General features: G+C 46.3%; 1 protein-coding gene across 3 annotated transcripts in view; it reads right to left on the reverse strand.

Moving 5' to 3' along the window:
* The window catches only part of EZH1 (enhancer of zeste 1 polycomb repressive complex 2 subunit), a 118458-nt gene that overhangs the window by 68787 nt on the left and 30710 nt on the right, over positions 1-18961 (reverse strand). For all 3 annotated transcript variants that reach the window (XM_077252004.1, XM_077252005.1, XM_077252003.1), the window contains exons 9-12: positions 9623-9727; positions 6725-6827; positions 6348-6511; positions 5605-5696 (exon numbers count right to left, since the gene is read on the reverse strand). In XM_077252004.1, the coding sequence (XP_077108119.1) occupies positions 5605-5696; positions 6348-6511; positions 6725-6827; positions 9623-9727 (464 nt within the window). The remainder of the gene's footprint in view (positions 1-5604; positions 5697-6347; positions 6512-6724; positions 6828-9622; positions 9728-18961) is intronic.

An 18961-nucleotide genomic window follows, 5' to 3' on the forward strand; every position in this document is an offset into this window, starting at 1 on the left:
TCACACTAAACGATATCGCTAGCGATCCGTGACGTTGCAGCGTCCTGGCTAGCGATATCGTTGTGTTTGACACGCAGCAGCGATCAGGATCCTGCTGTGATATCGCTGGTCGTTGATTAAAGTTCAGAACTTTATTTGGTTGTCAGATCGCCGTGTATCGTTGTGTTTGACAGCAAAAGCAACGATACCAGCGATGTTTTACAATGGTAACCAGGGTAAATATCGGGTTACCCTGGTTACCAGAGTAAAATGTAAAAAACCAAACAGTACATACTCACCTGCACTGCACTGCACTGCACTGTGTCAGCGCCGGCTGGCCGTAAAGTGAAAGCACAGCACAGCGGTGACGTCACCGCTCTGCTGTTAGGGCCGGCACTCAGTCAGTGCAGGAAGCGGACGCCGGGGGACACGAAGGTGAGTATGTACTGTTTGTTTTTTTTACATTTTACACTGGTAACCAGGGTAAACATCGGGTTACTAAGCGCGGCCCTGCGCTTAGCAACCCGATGTTTACCCTGGTTACCTAGGGACCTCGGCATCGTTGGTCGCTGGACAGCGGTCTGTGTGACAGCTCTCCAGCGACCAAACAGCGACGCTGCAGCGATCGGCATAGTTGTCTGTATCGCTGCAGCATCGCTTAGTGTGACGGTACCTTTAGGGGAATAGGGACCTGCCTGGTAGACATGATGGTACAGTAGTGTCGCAATCCCACACTGTGCTCTTGGGCTCTAAGGGGGGGGGGGGGGGTTTGTGCAGCGTTACACAATTTCGCTCTGTTGCCCAAAATCACAAGCTATAGGTACAAATTAAAATCCAATGAAAGAAAAAATAGGAATGCACTCACCGGTCTGTTGAAGCAAAAAAATTCCTTTATTGGGACATGTGCAGGAAACGACAGGGAGAACGTGGAAAAAAAGGACGACGATTGTTTTGTGCTGCTGCGCTTCTACGGGTCCTAATAGCAATAGGAAATAGGGAGGCACCTTTTATGTGCTGGAAGCACACAGTCCTCCCACTTGAATGCATGATGGTACAAGATATCCACCCACCCGACTGTGAATAACTATTAAGTGCTAATAACATAAATATAATACATTAAAAACAAATGTACCAAAACACTAATACACAAAAACACATCAGCTGAAAAACAACATAGGAGAAATATTTACAAAAATACCGCCATACCTTCCTTCGCTCCTTAATAGTAATCTATGAAGATTCCCACCACGTGGTGGCAGCACTACCCGCTCCAAGCCAGCAAACCGAAGTACGCCAGTATCGCCCGCATGGACATGCCTGACATGGTTAATCAATCGTGGAGCTCCCTTGCCAGTACGGATGGAGTTAAAATGCTCCCTTACTCTGATGAATAGCGGACGAATGGTCTTGACTAAATAGAAAAAGCCGCACGGACAGGTAATCATATACACTACATATGTAGTTCTACAGGAGATAAAGTGTCGTACCTCATGATGGACCGTTCCAATTTTTAATCTATTCCCTGTAATATGAAATGAGCAAAAATTACAATGCCCGCATTTGTGATTCCCTGCCGGTGCGCTAGATTCTAGCCAATTCCTGTTTGCCAGTATAGCAATTATGGACTAATAAATCTTTCACATTTTTACCGCACCGACATGCAAACAGGGGACCCTTATCCGCAATCTCTTTCAGGTCCGCATCTTTTCCCAAAATGTACCAATTTTTCCTGACAATGGATCTAATATAACTGTCCATAGGGCCAAATTTAAAGGAGAAAACAAATTTTCTGTCCCTTCCCCCTTTTTTTCGAGAAAAACCATCATCCTTGGAAGCTTCTACTCTTTTCAATGCTTGATCTAATAAGGTACGGGGATACCCACGTTCTACAAATCTATTAAACAATTCTTGAGAGATTGTGATATAAAACCCCTGGAACTGCTATTCGTTCTCCTGACTCTTAAAAACTGACTGTATGGAAGAGCCCGTTTTGTGTAATGCGGGTGGGCGCTGTTGTAGTGTAGTAAGGAGTTTGACGCCGAGGGTTTACGAAACACTTCTGTGTGGATGTCACCTTCCTGAACAGTTAATTTCACATCCAAAAATTACAAGGTATCACCTCCAAATTGGGACGTGAATTTCATATTCATGGTGTTGGTGCGGTCCAGGAAATCCACAAATTGAAAGAAGGCCTCCTGGGAACCGTCCCACACCACAAAGATGTCATCCACGTACCTTAGAAAGAGTTTTATATGTTTGAGAAAAGGATTACTCAGAGTAAATGAACTTGTCCTCGAAAACTGCCAGAAAAAGGTTAGCCAGGGTACATGCTACAGGCGTGCCCATGGCAGTACCCTCTTTCTGTGCATACCAGGTGTTATCAAATTTAAAGGCATTATGCTTCAAAATGAAAGTGAGACCCTCACAGATGAAGTCTATAGTGTTCATGTCGGTTGGAGTATTGGCAAGTATATCTCTAATAGCACCCACTCCCATATCGTGTGGAATCCTCGTATATAAACTCTCTATGTCTATAGAGGTCAAATTAAAGCTGTCTTGCCACTCAAAACCTTTTATTGCTCGCAAGAAATCCTTGGTATCTCTTACAAAAGAGGGAACCTCCCGTAACAATGGACGTAATAGCCAATCTAAATGACAAGATAATGGCTCCGTAACAGAGCCTATACCTGACACAATCGGGCGGCCTGGTGGGCAGCTAACCGATTTGTGTATCTTGGGTATGTGACACCAATAAGGTTTCAAAGGGAACTCAGGTAAGAGTTTTTCGGCTTGTTTTTCCGACATTATTCCCAATTCAATTTGCTTTCTAAGGAAGGAACGCAGGATGCCTTTAAAGTTATTAGTCGGGTCCAACTTTAAAACAACATATGTATTGCGGTCTGATAGCTGTCTAAGAGACTCTGCTATGTAATACTCCTTGCTCAAAATAACCGTATTACCCCCTTTGTCTGACGCCCGTATTATAGAATCAGTCCAGCCTTGTATCTCCTTTAAGGCTGACAGCTCTGTAGGTTTTAAATTTGGAGGAAATTTCTTATAAATTAGAGCTTGCATATCCTTAATAATTTGAGACTCGAAGATATCTATAGGGCTGCCTGGGGTAACCGGGGGCGTGAAGGTGGATTTACCCCCCCCCATAAAAGGTGTATCGGCTGTAACTTCAGTTCCAGACAATATGGCAGAAGGCTCAGTGAGACTTAGTAAAAGCTGAGCGTATCTGTCAATATCTGCCCCCGACTCCCCTGTAACAGAGAAACCCAAAGGGCCCACTGTGCATGGGACCTCGGCAGGGCGTTTCAACACAGGTATCTTTTTACTGTTTTCAACTTTAAAGTTCTTATAGAGATGTATTTTTCTCACTGCTTTGTAGAGATACAAAGCTCGCTCGCTCTTCTTATCTGCATCTCAAAAACATTTCCAGAATTCGCCCTTTTCTTACTTTCGACTCTGCAAAAACTCTTACTGTCTCACTTATTCATTCTCGTCTGGACTATTGTAACTCTCTACTAATTGGCCTACCTTTTACCAGACTCTCCCCGCTCCAATCTGTCCTGAATGCTGCTGCCAGGATCATATTCCTCGCAAACCGTTACACCGATGCCTCTACCTTGTGCCAGTCATTACACTGGCTACCCATCCAATCCAGAATCCAGTACAAAACTACTACCCTCATCCACAAAGCACTCCATGGCTCAGCACCACCCTACATCTCCTCTCTGGTCTCAGTCTACCAACCTACCCGTGCCCTCCGCTCTGCTAATGACCTCAGGTTAGCATCCTCAATAATCAGAACCTCCCACTCCCGTCTCCAAGACTTTACACGTGCGGCGCCGATTCTTTGGAATGCACTACCTAGGTTAATACAATTAATCCCCAATCCCCACAGTTTTAAGCGTGCACTAAAAACTCATTTGTTCAGATTGGCCTACCGCCTCAACGCATTAACCTAATTATCCCTGTGTGGCCTATTAATAAAAAACAACAACATAATCACGTTCCTCCATCATGTTCTCATACACTTTATGCAGTTAATAGCCTCTGTGTCTGTACTGTTACATACTTAGGCTGTTAACTGGTTCATGCAGCTTTACATGAACACCCGAGCCTTACACTATGGCTGGTCCAAATAACTAAAGCAATTGTTACCATCCACCTCTTGTGTCTCCCCTTTTCCTCATAGATTGTAAGCTTGCGAGCAGCAGGGCCCTCATTCCTCCTGGTATCTGTTTGTCTGTTGTCTGTATAAGTCCCCTCTATAAGTTGTAAAGCGCTGCGGAATATGTTGGCGCTATATAAATAAAATTATTATTATTATTATTATTATTATAGAGATCTATTTTAAAGTCCACAATATCAAAATTCTCTGGTGTTTTTCAGCTGATGTGTTTTTGTGTATTAGTGTTCTGGTACATTTGTTTTTAATGTATTATATTTATGTTATTAGCACTTAATAGTTATTCACAGTCTGGTGGGTGGATATCTTGTACCATCATACATCCAGGTGGGAGGACTGTGTGCTTCCAGCACATAAAAGGTGCCTCCCTATTTCCTATTGCTATTAGGACCCGTAGAAGCGCAGCAGCGCGAAACGATCGTCGTCCTTTTTTTCCCACGTTCTCCCGGTCGTCTCCTGCACATGTCCCAATAAAGGAATTTTTTTGCTTCAACAGACCGGTGAGTGCATTCCTATTTTTTCTTTCATTGGATTTCATATTATCTCTGGATCATTGCACCCGAGGGTCATGATTGTTTAGGCAGTTGTGGCAACAGCAGCGACATTAAGCGGTGGAGGTATAGACTCTGGGTTTCAGCTGTGCCGATTTTTTATTTTTTTTTTCTATTGGATATTACAAAATAAACATCATTACTAAAACACAACAAAACCTAAAAGGTAGAAACATGGCTGCCTCCTACTGACACTAAGCTAAAACTGATTAGCTGCGTGCCAGTTGTTTGGTGTTTGGCAGCATACCACCCCATGGTTTCCTGTGTCCCACAAAGTAGAAATAGAGAAATTGGGCACATGCTGCTACAGCTGTGGTCACACTGTACACAGGCTCTGGAGCTATATAACATATTACTGGTCTTGGGGGGAAAGTGATAGATGTTCTTATTTTGTCCATGTGGGCAATTTTCCAAGTGAGCAACTGCTCGTATGGGCATTCATGGCTGTGGTCTTTTTCCTGTGGAAATTTTTCTGGTCATCGTTTTGTACATTGCAATGTTCTAGCCATTTTTACAGTAAAACTTAATGAGACCTAATAACTGTCTGCCTGGTGGCCTCCAAATCAACCACCAGCAACACTGACTCTATATTTATACACCATATAAAAAGGCTGACACAAAACTATCTCCTAAGATCACTGCAGAGTTAATAATTTCAGGAAGAACAAGTTGCGAGATAGACTTTGTGATACATTGGCAAAACCTAGGATGTAAAGGACAGCTTCTTACCCTTTTACAGAAGAAACACCGACTATGCGCGATGTCCTTTGTGATTGCACAAGAACACATTACAGGCAGACTAGAAACCACCATCTTACTCCAATATTATGCGGCATTTATAGAAGAAAACGTGGAAGTGTAAAAGAAATAAAAACCCACCAGCCACAAGAAGCACTGACTCCCGCATGGTTCAGTCTCAATCTTAATTTCTCGGTTCCTTCTTCTACACACACTTGGACTTGCATGAAATGCTGAAGAGAAAAAGAATAACGAGGGTTATATTCTTCATGTATCAATAGTTTGTGCATTACATCAATGTCCTGCTATGTGGTTCATTGCATTTACATATACAGCAAAAGAGAACAAATGAACCCAGCATCAATCACTGCAGTTTATGTCACCAAGTTACAGGATAGAAAATGCTGATTTATCATGAATAATAACCAATTTCTTCATCACATGTAGTGGGATGACATAATAAAGCTGGCCACACATACATAGCCAAGCATGCATGTTTATATCAGGTGGTAAAGGGGAAGAACGTAATGCCACCTGATCTAATATAGTCATTATTGGTGGCTTAGGCAGACTTTACGGCTTTGGGTTGGCCTGCCCAACACCTGTGACCGATGAAACATTTGCCTAGACCCCGCTCTGTACCAATAACAAAGAAATCTATAACATAATAAAAACATGGAAATCACACTGTAAGATATTAAAGGGGGCCATCCAATACAATAATCATGATTACCTATCCTTATGATAGGTCATCAATATAAGATGGTCCAGGAGTGGCTGGATGTACAGTGTTTGGAATACGGTATTTCCTTTAAATCTCCTAACTTCACTAAGGATAGATATTACAAGTATAAAAGATGAGATACAGAAGTAAGGCTACTTACGGTGCAAGAAACAGTCATATTTGAAGCAGCGGCGGCAGAACAGAGTATGAAAGGAGTGCAAGGACTGCTCTCGTGGCACAGATTTTGCCAAATGTCCATCAATATTTGGAGTGCATTGTGGTGGAAGTGTGTTGGGGTCTGTTGCCGCTGTCAACTCTTTGTATCTGAACAAATATTTACACAAAAAAACAAATTACTTGACTTTATTGGCTAAAATTGACTGAGTCCAAGTCAACCTGTGAGTACACCGATATACTGACCGTGTTCTAGTAGGACATGAGGCTCTTTCACCAATTACGCATTTTCGGATTAAGAATACATACACAGTATATTCCAAATTGCACAAACATTTAACATTAGATTCTTGCATCATGTACCTATTCCTGACTTCTTCTGGAAAACCTCTCTCTGGAAAGACAGCAGAGATGGCGCTGAAGATCAGATCATTTGGCAGTGAGCTTTTAACATTTCTCTTGCTGCCTACAACAAAGAAATCCCAATAAATAATAATGCTCCCAAATGTCAATGTATACGTCCAGCCTCAAGAGAATGTGATGAAAGGTTACCCGCAGATATCATTGCAGCGCTTAGACTATGTACTGAACATTTAAAAATGAATAAAACATTGGCCGGATTCACACATCTGGACTTTATGGTCCAAGCAAAGACTGTGACCTCCAAACTGGCCACGAATCTACTAACTAGAAGTCATAGAAATCATCTTTATGAAGCTGTCGAGTTCATGTAGGGAGCGTGAAACACGAATGCGTGAAAAACAGCCTTAATGATATTTCTCAGAGTCACAACTGTTGGATGTAAGACATTTTTTTTTAACTTGTAAAAAGAGATAATATAAAGAAAAAAGACAAATATAACAAACACACAGATTCTTGTAGACTAAGACCATGTTCACACATTGCATTTTTGCTGTGTTTTTTTATGTCATGTTTAATCTGCTTACAAAAAGCAGGTTTAGCTTAGTTTTTACTGTGTTTTTGCTTAGTTTTTGTTAGGGTACATATGTCTCTTGTGCATGCTGATAAAGTTTAATGCATAAAAAAAATCTGATTCAACTTCCTTAGGTTTCGCCCCAAAACACAGCAAAATATGATATCTGCATTTTTTGCAGCGTTTTTGCACTACCCATTGCTTTCAATGGCTGAAAAAAATGCAGAATTTTGCAAAAATGCATCTCTTTGACAAATCAGTCAGCAAAAAAAAACAATGTGTGTGCATGAGATTTCTGAACACTAAGACTTTGCTGGTTCTAGAAAATGCAGCTGAAAAAATTTGCATTAAAAAAACGCTGCAAAAACGCATCATGTGAACATAGCCTTAATGGAATTTCTGCATTCTATGTGACTGCAGAAACGCACTACGAGGATTGTCCAGGACCAGCGCTGGGGGTAGCGGGCGTGTGACAGCAGGCGCGTGTGGCTGGAAGCGTGCAAACCGCATACTTGCTGTTACATGACTACCTTGCTCCCGACGCGCAATGTGAAGATTCACAAGTCTGCGGCCGGACAAGTGCCAGTCTCTTGCATTTCTTTACCAGCAGATCCTCTATTGTCAATAATTAACACAAGCAAATGAGGACTGTCTATTATTACGTCTTTTTTATTTCAATCAGATCATTTTTATTACATTGTTTTAGCACAAAGAAAAACGAAAAAGAAAAAAAAAAAAAACACATTACAACAAAACCCCACGTTTTATGTTGTCACACTCTTCGCTTTCTCAATCTTTTTACCCTTTAATTTTCATTCACATCTTACACTGATGAAAGGGGGATGATAACACCGCACAACAGTGACTTTCATTATAAAAGGCATAATGCAGTGATGGGCAACCTTTTGAGCTCGGTGTGTCAAAATTCGCCAAAAAACCGAGCATAACTTGGGTGGTGTGTCACCTTGATAAAAAAACATAATTTTGCGACATGTATAGTTTAAATAACAAATATGTATAATTAGAATTAACTTACCTGCTTAGTGACTTCTTTGTTCATCTGTCAGTTGGTTTCTTTTGTTGGTCTTGCTATTATTTAACTTGTGTGGGGTGCCATGAACTAAGATAAGTGAGGGGGAGGGGGAATTCTTCCAGTGATGGCGAACCTGTGGCACTCCAGCTGTTGCAAAACTACAATTCCCATCATGTCTTCACAGCCAAAGCCTTTGCTTTGAATGGCCAGCCATGATGGGAATTGTAGTTTTGCAACAGCTGGACTGCCACAGGTTCGCCATCACTGATGCCTCCCTCTCACTTATCTCAGTAATGGCCAATGACACCCCACAGTTCACTGGATGATGGTTGCTGTAGTAGTCACAGGGCCTCCAGACAGCAATCACAGGGCCTCCAGACAGCTATCACAGGGCCTCCAGACAGCAATCACAGGGCCTCCAGACAGCAATCACAGGGCCTCCAGACAGCGATCACAGGGCCTCCAGACAGCGATCACAGGGCCTCCAGACAGCAATCACAGGGCCTCCAGACAGCAATCACAGGGCCTCCAGACAGCGATCACAGGGCCTCCAGACAGCGATCACAGGGCCTCCAGACAGCGATCACAGGGCCTCCACAGCGATCACAGGGCCTCCAGACAGCGATCACAGGGCCTCCAGACAGCGATCACAGGGCCTCCAGACAGCAATCACAGGGCCTCCAGACAGCAATCACAGGGCCTCCAGACAGCAATCACAGGGCCTCCATTTTAAAATGCGCGCGTGTCCTGCCTCCCGTGACGTCCCGGCTTGTGATTGGTCACGTCGCCCATGTGACCGCGACGCAACCAATCACAACGCCGGAACGTAATTTTAAAATCCTGAAGGACCTAAAATTACGTCACGGCTTGCTGTGATTGGTCGCTTCGCGGTCACATGGGCGGCGCGCGACCAATCACAAGCCGGGACTTCAAGTAAGGAAGTTAAAGCGCGATTTTTAAGCAAACAACGCTGCCGGTTCCCTCGCTGAAGTCCAGGCTGCGTCGGAGAGGTGAGTATAGCAATATTTTTTATTTTAATTCTTTATTTTATACATTAATATGGTTCCCAGGGCCTGAAGGAGAGTTTCCTCTCCTTCAGACCCTGGGAAAGAAGCAATTTCTATGGGGCCGCGGCCGGCGTGTCACTGAAAATGACTACGCGTGTCAGCACTGACACGCGTGTCATAGGTTCGCCATCACTGGCATAATGGATACTTTTACCTTGGTATACAGTGAGTTTTATGTATGTAGAAATCAGGCCCATAAAGAATAAAATATAATTATTGTCCCTCACCTCTTGTTTTGCCCTGAGTAGAGGCTTTCCCGTCTTCGTCTGCTTTGTTTTCTGCTTGGCCTTTAGCTGAAGCAGAAATACTTCCTGGGCTCATCTGGACCTCACCTGCACATGAGAAAGAAACAAGTAAAAATATCACGTGCTTTTAAAAAAACAAAAAAAACCTGAATAATTTGCGCTCTATGTTCTGCACAATGTATAGGTTTATGATTTTCCAGAAATAATAACTTTAATGAGAGTATATTAAAAACGGCATCAATTTACCCATGGGTAACCAAAACTTAAAACGAGTTGCCAGTTTAAACAAATATCCTTAATTAACAATTTACTAATACATTTCAATAATCAAAGGTGCCCTGTTAAAAGATTACCTGCTTTAATTTCAAACTGGTACACTTCCATTGGTGGCTAACAAACAAGATCATTTCCTGTGTCGTTACGTCATCAGTGCTGTTAAATGAGAGACAGCCCCCTTCTCTAACAGTATATCACGGGCAAATAGTGTAGACAGAGATGGGGGCTTGCACAGCTCCTGAAATGAGCAGTCCGCTAGTCCCCTCCATGCACAGCACTTATGGTGTAACAACCCAGGAAATGCTCCAGTTTCCAGCACAAGGCGGAATTAGTCATGCGGGACTATAGTGGATAGCTTAATAAAATTAAACAAAACTAATAAAGCAAACAAACAGCAAAAAGTATTTACTGTCCTAAGACACTGATATAGAGAAATGAGGAAAGAAAAAAAAAATGCAAGACAGAATTAATAAAATTTAATAAATCTTCATTGAAAAAGTGCAACATAAACATACAGCCCAACAACCTGGGACAAGGACAAACAATTTGTAAGCATACACACACACGTATGTATAAGTAGATATATGAAAGTTGAATAGTATATCAATGAATAGGGGCAAAATTGCCAGTGTATAAATAAGGAGATTTTTGTGTACTCACCGTAAAATCTCTTTCGCTTAGCCTCTAATTGGGGGACACAGGACCATGGGTGTTATGCTGCTGTCCACTAGGAGGCGACACTATGCATAATCTGAAAAAGATTAACTGTGGCTCCTCCTGTGCAGTATACACCCCTGGACGGCATCAGCCTTCTCCAGTTTTGTGCAAAAGCAGTAGGAGGAACGTAACATGAATAACATAATCATGCCTGTAAGAAGGCAACTATGTAACATGAATAACTTAATTATGCCTGTAAGAAGGCAACTATGTACGAGCTCAAGAAAACAATATGAGAACTCAACAGTTACAACGGCCCGGAAAGGGCAACAGGGTGGGAGCTGTGTCCCCCAATTAGAGGCTAAGAGAAAGAGATTTTACGGTGAGTACACAAAAATCTCCTTTACTCTGTCGCCTCATTGGGGGACACAGGACCATGGGACGTCCTAAAGCAGTCCCTGGGTGGGAAGCAATGGACGAATATTGTGCAGACAGGCCCCTATACTTAGGGCACCGCCGCCTGCAGAACGCATCTACCCAGGCTCGCGTCCGCTGAGGACTGGGTATGAACCCTGTAGTGTTTAGTAAACGTGTGTAAGCTAGTCCAAGTGGCCGCCTTACACACTTGTTGTGCCGAAGCCTGGTGCCGAATGGCCCAGGAGGCCCCTACCGCCCGTGTAGAGTGTGCCGTAATACCGGCTGGAAGAGGAGAATTCTTAAGGCGGTAGGCCTCTTGTATGGTGGATTTAATCCACCTGGCAAGGGTAGCTTTGGAAGCTGGCAGACCCTTGTGGCCGCCTTCCGGAAGGAGGAAAAGAGAATCAGACCTCCGGAAGGACGCAGTCCTAGACACGTATATACGCAATGCCCTGACAAGGTCAAGCGTATGCAGAGCCTTCTCCACTCCATGAACCGGAACTGGACAAAGGGATGGTAGTGAAATTTCCTCATTGAGGTGGAAGTCGGACACAACCTTCGGAAGGAAGGATGGGACCGTACGAAGAACTACCTTGTCCTGGTGAAAAACCAGGAAGGGCTGTCTGCAGGAGAGTGCTGTCAGTTCAGACACCCTGCGTAGCGAGGTGATTGTCACCAGGAAAACCACCTTCTGGGAAAGAAGGCGGAGCGGGACCTCCTTAAGGGGTTCGAAGGGTGGTTCCTGCAATGCTGTCAGGACCAGGTTGAGGTCCCACGTTTCTAGTGGTCGTCTGTAGGGGGGAACCAATCGGGAAACCCCCTGAAGGGAAGTCCTTACTTGCGGCTTGGTAGCAATGCGCCTTTGAAAAAGCACTGAGAGGGCTGACACCTGGCTCTTAAGCGAGCCCAATGACAGCCTGGCCTCCAGACCCGATTGGAGAAAACCAAGTACTTTGGGTAGGGAATAAGGGAGTGGGATCTGGCCACGAGATTCGCACCAGGTAAAGAAAGCTTTCCAGGTACGGTAATAAATCTTGGCAGAGGCTGGTTTCCGTGCTCTTATCATGGTTCCAATGACGTCCGTCGAGAGCCCTGCCTGGGTTAAAACCCAGGTCTCAAGGGCCACGCCGTCAAATTGAAAGCCCCAGAGTTCTGGTGGTAGAACGGGCCTTGTGATAGAAGATCGTGGCGGTCGGGGAGACGCCAGGGGGCGTCTGCTGTGAGTTGTACGATGTCGGCGTACCATGTGCGTCTGGGCCAGTCCGGTGCAATTAGGATGGTTGGAACTCCCTCTTGTTTGATCTTCCTCACCACTCTGGATATCAGGGGGAGAGGTGGAAAAATATACAGAAGCTGGAGCTGGGTCCAGTCCTGAACCAGAGCGCCTGCTCCGAGCGACCGCGGATCGTGTGTTCTGGCCATGAAGTTGGAGACCTTGGCATTGAAGTGGGATGCCATTAGGTCCACATCCGGGGTCCCCCAGCGGAGACAGATCTGTTGAAAAATTTCGGGATGGAGAGACCACTCTCCCGAGTCTATTCCTTGTCGGCTGAGGAAGTCTGCTTCCCAGTTGTCCACACCCGGAATGTGGACCGCCGAAAGAACCGACCCTGTGTCCTCCGCCCAGCGGAGGATGTGTGACACTTCTCGCTTCGCCTGGGTACTGCGGGTCCCCCCTTGGTGATTCACATATGCCACAGCCGTGGCATTGTCCGACTGTATTCTGATGTGAGAGGCTGCCAGTAAGTGATGGAAGGCCCTCAATGCCAGAAGGATGGCACGAATTTCCAGGATGTTGATGGGCATGGTCGCTTCCACTGGGGACCACTTGCCCTGTGGTGTAGGTGCACCGCACCCCAACACGTCAGGCTCGCGTCGGTGGTCAGAACCTTCCATTGACCTGTGAGAAAGGATTTCCCCTTTGCTAGCGAGGTTGGCTTGAGCCACCAGTGCAGGGACCTCCTGGTTGACGACATTAGCTGGAACTCCCTGTCGAGAGAAAAGGGATTCCTGTCCCAGGACTTGAGAATGGCTAGTTGGAGAGGTCTGAGGTGAAACTGGGCAAATGGGACAGCTTCTATTGCTGCTGCCATCTTGCCGAGGACTCTCATGGCAAACCGGAGAGATCGAGGGGGTTTGCGGAGGAGGGTGCGAACTGCTAGTCGGAGAGCCAGTGCCTTGTCCTTGGGAAGGAGCACTAGACCCCTGGAGGTGTTGAATAACATTCCCAGGAAGGTCAGGGACTGACTCGGGGTTGGTGATGACTTTTGCAGGTTGATTAACCAGCCCATGCGACTGAGAGTATCGGTTGTGATTGAGACGCTGAGCTCGCAGTCCTTGAAGGTGGGAGCCTTGATGAGTAGATCGTCCAGGTATGGAACGACTACTATGCCTCTGGAGTGCAGGACGTCCATGGTGGCTGCCATGACCTTGGTGAACACTCTGGGAGCCGTGGCGATTCCGAAAGGGAGAGCCAAGAATTGGTAGTGGTCCTGGCCTATTGCGAACCTGAGAAACCTCTGATGGGCAGGTGCAATGGGTATATGCAGGTATGCGTCTTGTATGTCTATGGAGGCGAGATATTCTCCCTTCTCCATGGACGCAATGATGGACCGAAGGGACTCCATGCGGAAATGACGGACCCGTACATATTTGTTGAGCTGTTTTAGGTCTAGTATGGGCCGTACGCTGCCTCCTTTCTTGGGAACTACGAACAGATTGGAGTAGAACCCTCGGAAGCGGTCGGTCGTGGGTACCGGTACTATGACTCCTGCTTGAAAAAGCGAGGAGACCGCTTGGTGGTAGGCACGAGCCTTGGCTGGCGGTTTTGGGGGGACAGAGAGGAAGAATCGGTCCGGTGGGTTGGAGGTGAAGTCTATTTTGTATCCGGAAGACACTAGTTCCATGACCCACCTGTCTTCTGTAATATATCTGAAAAAACTGACCGTCACATCCATACATAGACTAAGTGTGAACAGGTGCTGAACCTAGAGTAACCAACTCATATACAGTCAAGTAAAAAAGGCAGCACACTGCAGCGCTAAGACATGCGAACATGAAACATGAAAACTAAACTGCATTACTGCACTTGAAATATGAAAAAGGAGAGCGTTTAGCGCATAAAAATGGCCAATTTTATGTGTACCTGATAGCCACTTTACGGCATCTCTCTTATATCAGGTCCTACGCTTCTCAGCGGGGAAGGCAAGCGTAGGACCTGATATAAGAGAGATGCCGTAAAGTGGCTATCAGGTACACATAAAATTGGCCATTTTTATGCGCTAAACGCTCTCATTTTTCATATTTCAAGTGCAGTAATGCAGTTTAGTTTTCATGTTTGCATGTCTTAGCGCTGCAGTGTGCTGCCTTTTTTACTTGACTGTCTTCTGTAATAGGCAGCCAGACTTGATGAAAGAGCAAAAGTCGGCCGCCTACTGGTGTGGTGTCTTCCGGAGTCCGTGAGTCATGATGAGGAGAAAGTCTGAGATTTTCCTCCTCTGGGCTTAGGCTGGCCTGCTTTTGACTGCCAGGTCTTGTCCGACCTTTGCGTCGATCGTGAGTTGTCCCTGCGTGGGGAACGGTTACGATTTTGTGCTGGACGCGAGACGGACCAGCCGGAGGAATTCCGAAATGATCGGAATAGAGTTTGGTTACGCTTCTTGTAAGTGCGTTTAGGTTTCAGTTGGGGAAGAGAAGTACTCTTACCCCCGGTGGCGTTGGATATCATAGTGTCCAACTGTTCACCGAAAAGTCTCCCACTGAGGTAGGGGAGGTGCGTGAGGGACTTCTTTGAGGCTGCGTCCGCTTTCCATTCCTTAGGCCAGAGGATACGCCGAATCGTGATGGTGTTTGATGCAATCCCTGCTACTCCCCTTGCTGAATCCAGAGCTGCATGGAGCATGTAGTCTGCTACAACTGCTATTTGAACCGCTTGGTCCGACAGCTCAGGAGCGGATGCTTGGAGAGCTTGTAAATTCTTTGCCCAGGCCAGAATGGCCTTGGCAGCCCAAACTGAGGCGAACGCGGGAGCCAGGGATGCCCCTGCTGCCTCGAAAATTGAACGAGCCATGCGTTCTACCTGCCGGTCTGCTGCGTCCCTGAGTGTTGAGCTATCTGGCAGTGAAAGGAGGGTCTGTGCTGCTAGCCTAGAAACTGGGGGGTCCACTTCAGGTGGATCTGTCCATTCCTTGGTGTCCTTCTGTGGGAAGGGGTACCTCGCCTCCAGATATTTGCGATTAGTGAATTTTTTCTCAGGCTGTGAGAGCTGCTTTTTAAGGATCGCCTTAAACTCTGGGTGGTTAGAGAAAACCTTAGGCGGCTTCAGAGGTCCTTCAAAGGAAATCTTATGTTCTGGGGCCTCTGGTGGCGGATCAGAAATGTCCAGCACCCGATGGATGGATGAAATTATGTCCTCAACTAGCGCTGTATTGCTAGGAGGGATTGGGATCAGGGACCCCTCCGTTTCTCTGTCTGAGTCAGAGTCGCAGATGCCTTCCGAATCCTGTGCATCACTGAGGCGTCCCCTGCTGAGTGGGCTGGGGAGGAGGCCTTCTCTGGTCGGGGATTGCGGAGATCTGCATTGTCTGTCCCTGGAATGGGACGGTCTAGATGACCTGGAGCTACGGTGTCTCTCCCTAGAGGGGGATGACCGTGTGCTATGGGATCACCTAGAGGGGGATGACCGTGTGCTATGGGATCACACAGATGGACTTGATCTATGGGTCCGCTTGCGTCCTGACCTAGACGTGGATGTGCCAGGGTCATCTTGTTCCTGAGTCAAGCTCTCCCTTTGCTGGGTAACGGTCATAGCCGGGGCATGACCCTGCAGAGCCTGAAGCAATGTGGAGGTTAGGTTATCTATAGACTGCGTCATAGATTGCGATATCTGAGTAGCCCATTCCGGCGTGGCATTAGACACCGAGGCATTGGCAGGGGCTTCTTGGGGCTCTGACACATTAGTTTGTATACAGTTCTGACAATGCGGGTACGTGCTACTACTGGGGAGAGCGGTCCCGCAGGCTGTGCAAAATGCATAATAGCAGTTCTGCCTGGTTCTCTTGGACCTTGAGCCCGGCATAGTGCAGAAGTGCTGCCAGCAGAGGACCTTACAGGGGTAGAGAAACCTATAGGGGAGCCTTATAGGTAATATGGATTCACAGCTGAGTAAAAAACCCAGCTGTGATCTTACCCCACCAGTGTGCCCCTAGGTCCAGCACCGAAGATCCACAGTCCTGTGCCCCCCGGAGACTGGCTGCCTGGTCCTGCAGACCGGGAGATGCAGGGTTAATCTGCAGCCGAAAATGGCTGCTGAGACAGAGAGGAAAGGAGGAGAAGGGGTCGGAGAGCTGGAAAAAGGCGGCAAGGCTGTGTAAAAACGCGCCCTTTCTGTCTCGATCCACCCCCTTTATGACACTGTAGAGTGTCATATTTGTCATCCGGGGAGGAGGCGCCAGCTTCAGCTTCAGCGAAGCCGGGGCCTAAATTAGATGCCTGAGGCCCAGAAGGGCTCCAGGCCGGCGCGAAAGTCCGGGAGGGGGGCGGATCTGAACCAGACCCCTCCGGATTTAATGGCAGGATGGCGGTGGGGCTATAAGCGGAAGGGGGAGCCCGGTAGGGGTCTCCCTGAGGCAGTATAGAGCTGGTGCTGCCACAGAGACAGGGGCGCAGGGAGCCCTGTGTCTGTATGTGCCATGCCTGCCTGCACTCCCCCCGGCCCCAACAGGAGCCCGCAGCTGGGCTGGGGTCCCTGGATGCAGGCGCAGTGTGCTGGCCCATTGCTGGGAGCTGTAGAATGCTGCCTGTACAGGCCCCTACCTGAGGTCTCTCAACCTAATACCCCCAGAGGGGGATAGGGAGGGTGCTGTTGTCACCTTCAGGGGCCTTTATCCTCGCCTCGACCTCAACCCAGAAACCAAAAGGAATTGGGGAAGGAGGGGGGTCTCGACTTCGAACCAGCACCCGAGGGACTGGGGAAGGAGCAACATGGGGAATAGCCATCTCTACTTCAACTGGGCACCCCATAATAGGGGGCCGAGGAAGGAGCCATACCGGGAGTCTCACAGGAGACCCTCTTTTCTTCATCTGTAATCCCGTCGGAAAAAACGGAGTAAAAATCTTTTAGGTGTGCCTCCTATGCGACACTAAGCAAAAACTGGAGAAGGCTGATGCCGTCCAGGGGTGTATACTGCACAGGAGGAGCCACAGTTCATCTTTTTCAGATTATGCAGAGTGTCGCCTCCTAGTGGACAGCAGCATAACACCCATGGTCCTGTGTCCCCCAATGAGGCGACAAGAGTAAAAAAAAATTGTAAAAGAATTCAGCTAGCTGAATGAATACTGACAATATGGATGCAAACAATGAGGTTCATGAATATATCACTTTTTAATGAAAACAGAAACTACCATATTTTTCACACTATAAGATGCACTTTTTTCCTCTGAAAATTTGGAGGAAAATGGGGGGTGAATCTTATAGTCCAGATACAGTATACCTGCTTTGGCTGTGGATGGGGAGGTGGGTGAGAGGCAGAGAAAAGCAGGTTACAGGAAGCGACTGCTGCAGCTAACCCCTGTGCCCACTGCTAAAGATCAATGAGTATTCACTGCTCTCCACGCCTATGGCAGTGGAGAGCAGCGAATATTCATTTCTCTTTAATAGCGGACACCCTGTTAGCTGCAGCCACTGGCTTCCTGCTGCTGGCTCTGAAGTGTGTCCGCTACTTAATGGAATGAATATTCACTGCTCTCCACTCCCATGGGCGTGGAAATCAGTGAATGTTCATTGTTCTTTAATAGCGGACACAGTAGTATCATCCACCGGCTTCCTGCAGCTGCCGGGTGATCACGTGTGCCCCCTATTAAAGAGACTGAATATTCACTGCTCTCCACGCCCATGAGAGTGGAGAGCAGTGAAAATTCATTCCCTTTAGTAGCGGGCACATAAGATCACCCATGCGCTGCAGGAAGACAGCGTCTGAGGTTACTGTGCCTGCTATTAAAGATCAATGAATATTTACTGCTCCACAAGCCCATAGTCCCTGCATGGGGAACAGTAAGTATTCCGACAGATGTCCTCTGCTTGAAAACAGCACATGATGCCACTGCCATACGCTGCATACAAGCTGAAATCAGCTACTGGCATCACAACAGGACGCTGCGAGGGAGCGGAGGGAAGGTAAGCAGAATGGTTTATTTTTTTTTATATTTGTCTGATGGGGGGTCATGCATACCAGGATGAGGATGGGGCTATGCATACCAGGAGAGGGATGAGGGGGCCATGCATGCCAGGATGGGGATGTGGAGATCATGCATGCCAGGATGGGGATGAGGAGGTCACGCATACCAGGATGGGGGGATATTCGTACAGAATTTATCTTTTTTTTTTTTTTTTTTTTTTTTCTATTTTCCTCCTCAAAAACCTAGTTGTGCCTTATTGTCCAGTGCATCTTATAGTCCGAAAAATACGGTAAGTGGTCACATGGAGACAAACCTGGTAAGCAAACGAGATGAATCAATGTAGATTATGAACATCCCAGCAGCCAAAGTTAGAAACTAAGATCATAAAACTGTATTTCAAATATAGAACATACCCAGCCACAGGAGCACACTCGACAAGCGTTTCACCTGAGCTTCGTCGGGTATGTTCTGTATTTGAAATATGGCATTGACTCATCTTATTTACTTACTAGGTTTGCCTCCATGAGATCACTTAGTTTCTATTTTTCATCAATAAGCGTTATATCTATTAACCCGGTTATTTGCATACAAATGGTTAGTGATTCATTCACCTAGCTGAAAAAATAAATAAATGTATATATGTATGTATGTATGTATGTATGTATGTATGTATGTATGTATGTATGTATGTATGTATGTATGTATGTATGTATGTATGTACATATACACACACACGCATAAAAAACACGCACACATATACACATACATATATGCACTGCTCAAAAAAAATAAGGG

The sequence above is a fragment of the Ranitomeya variabilis genome, chromosome 4, assembly GCF_051348905.1.
Source record: "Ranitomeya variabilis isolate aRanVar5 chromosome 4, aRanVar5.hap1, whole genome shotgun sequence".
NCBI lineage: Eukaryota > Metazoa > Chordata > Amphibia > Anura > Dendrobatidae > Ranitomeya > Ranitomeya variabilis.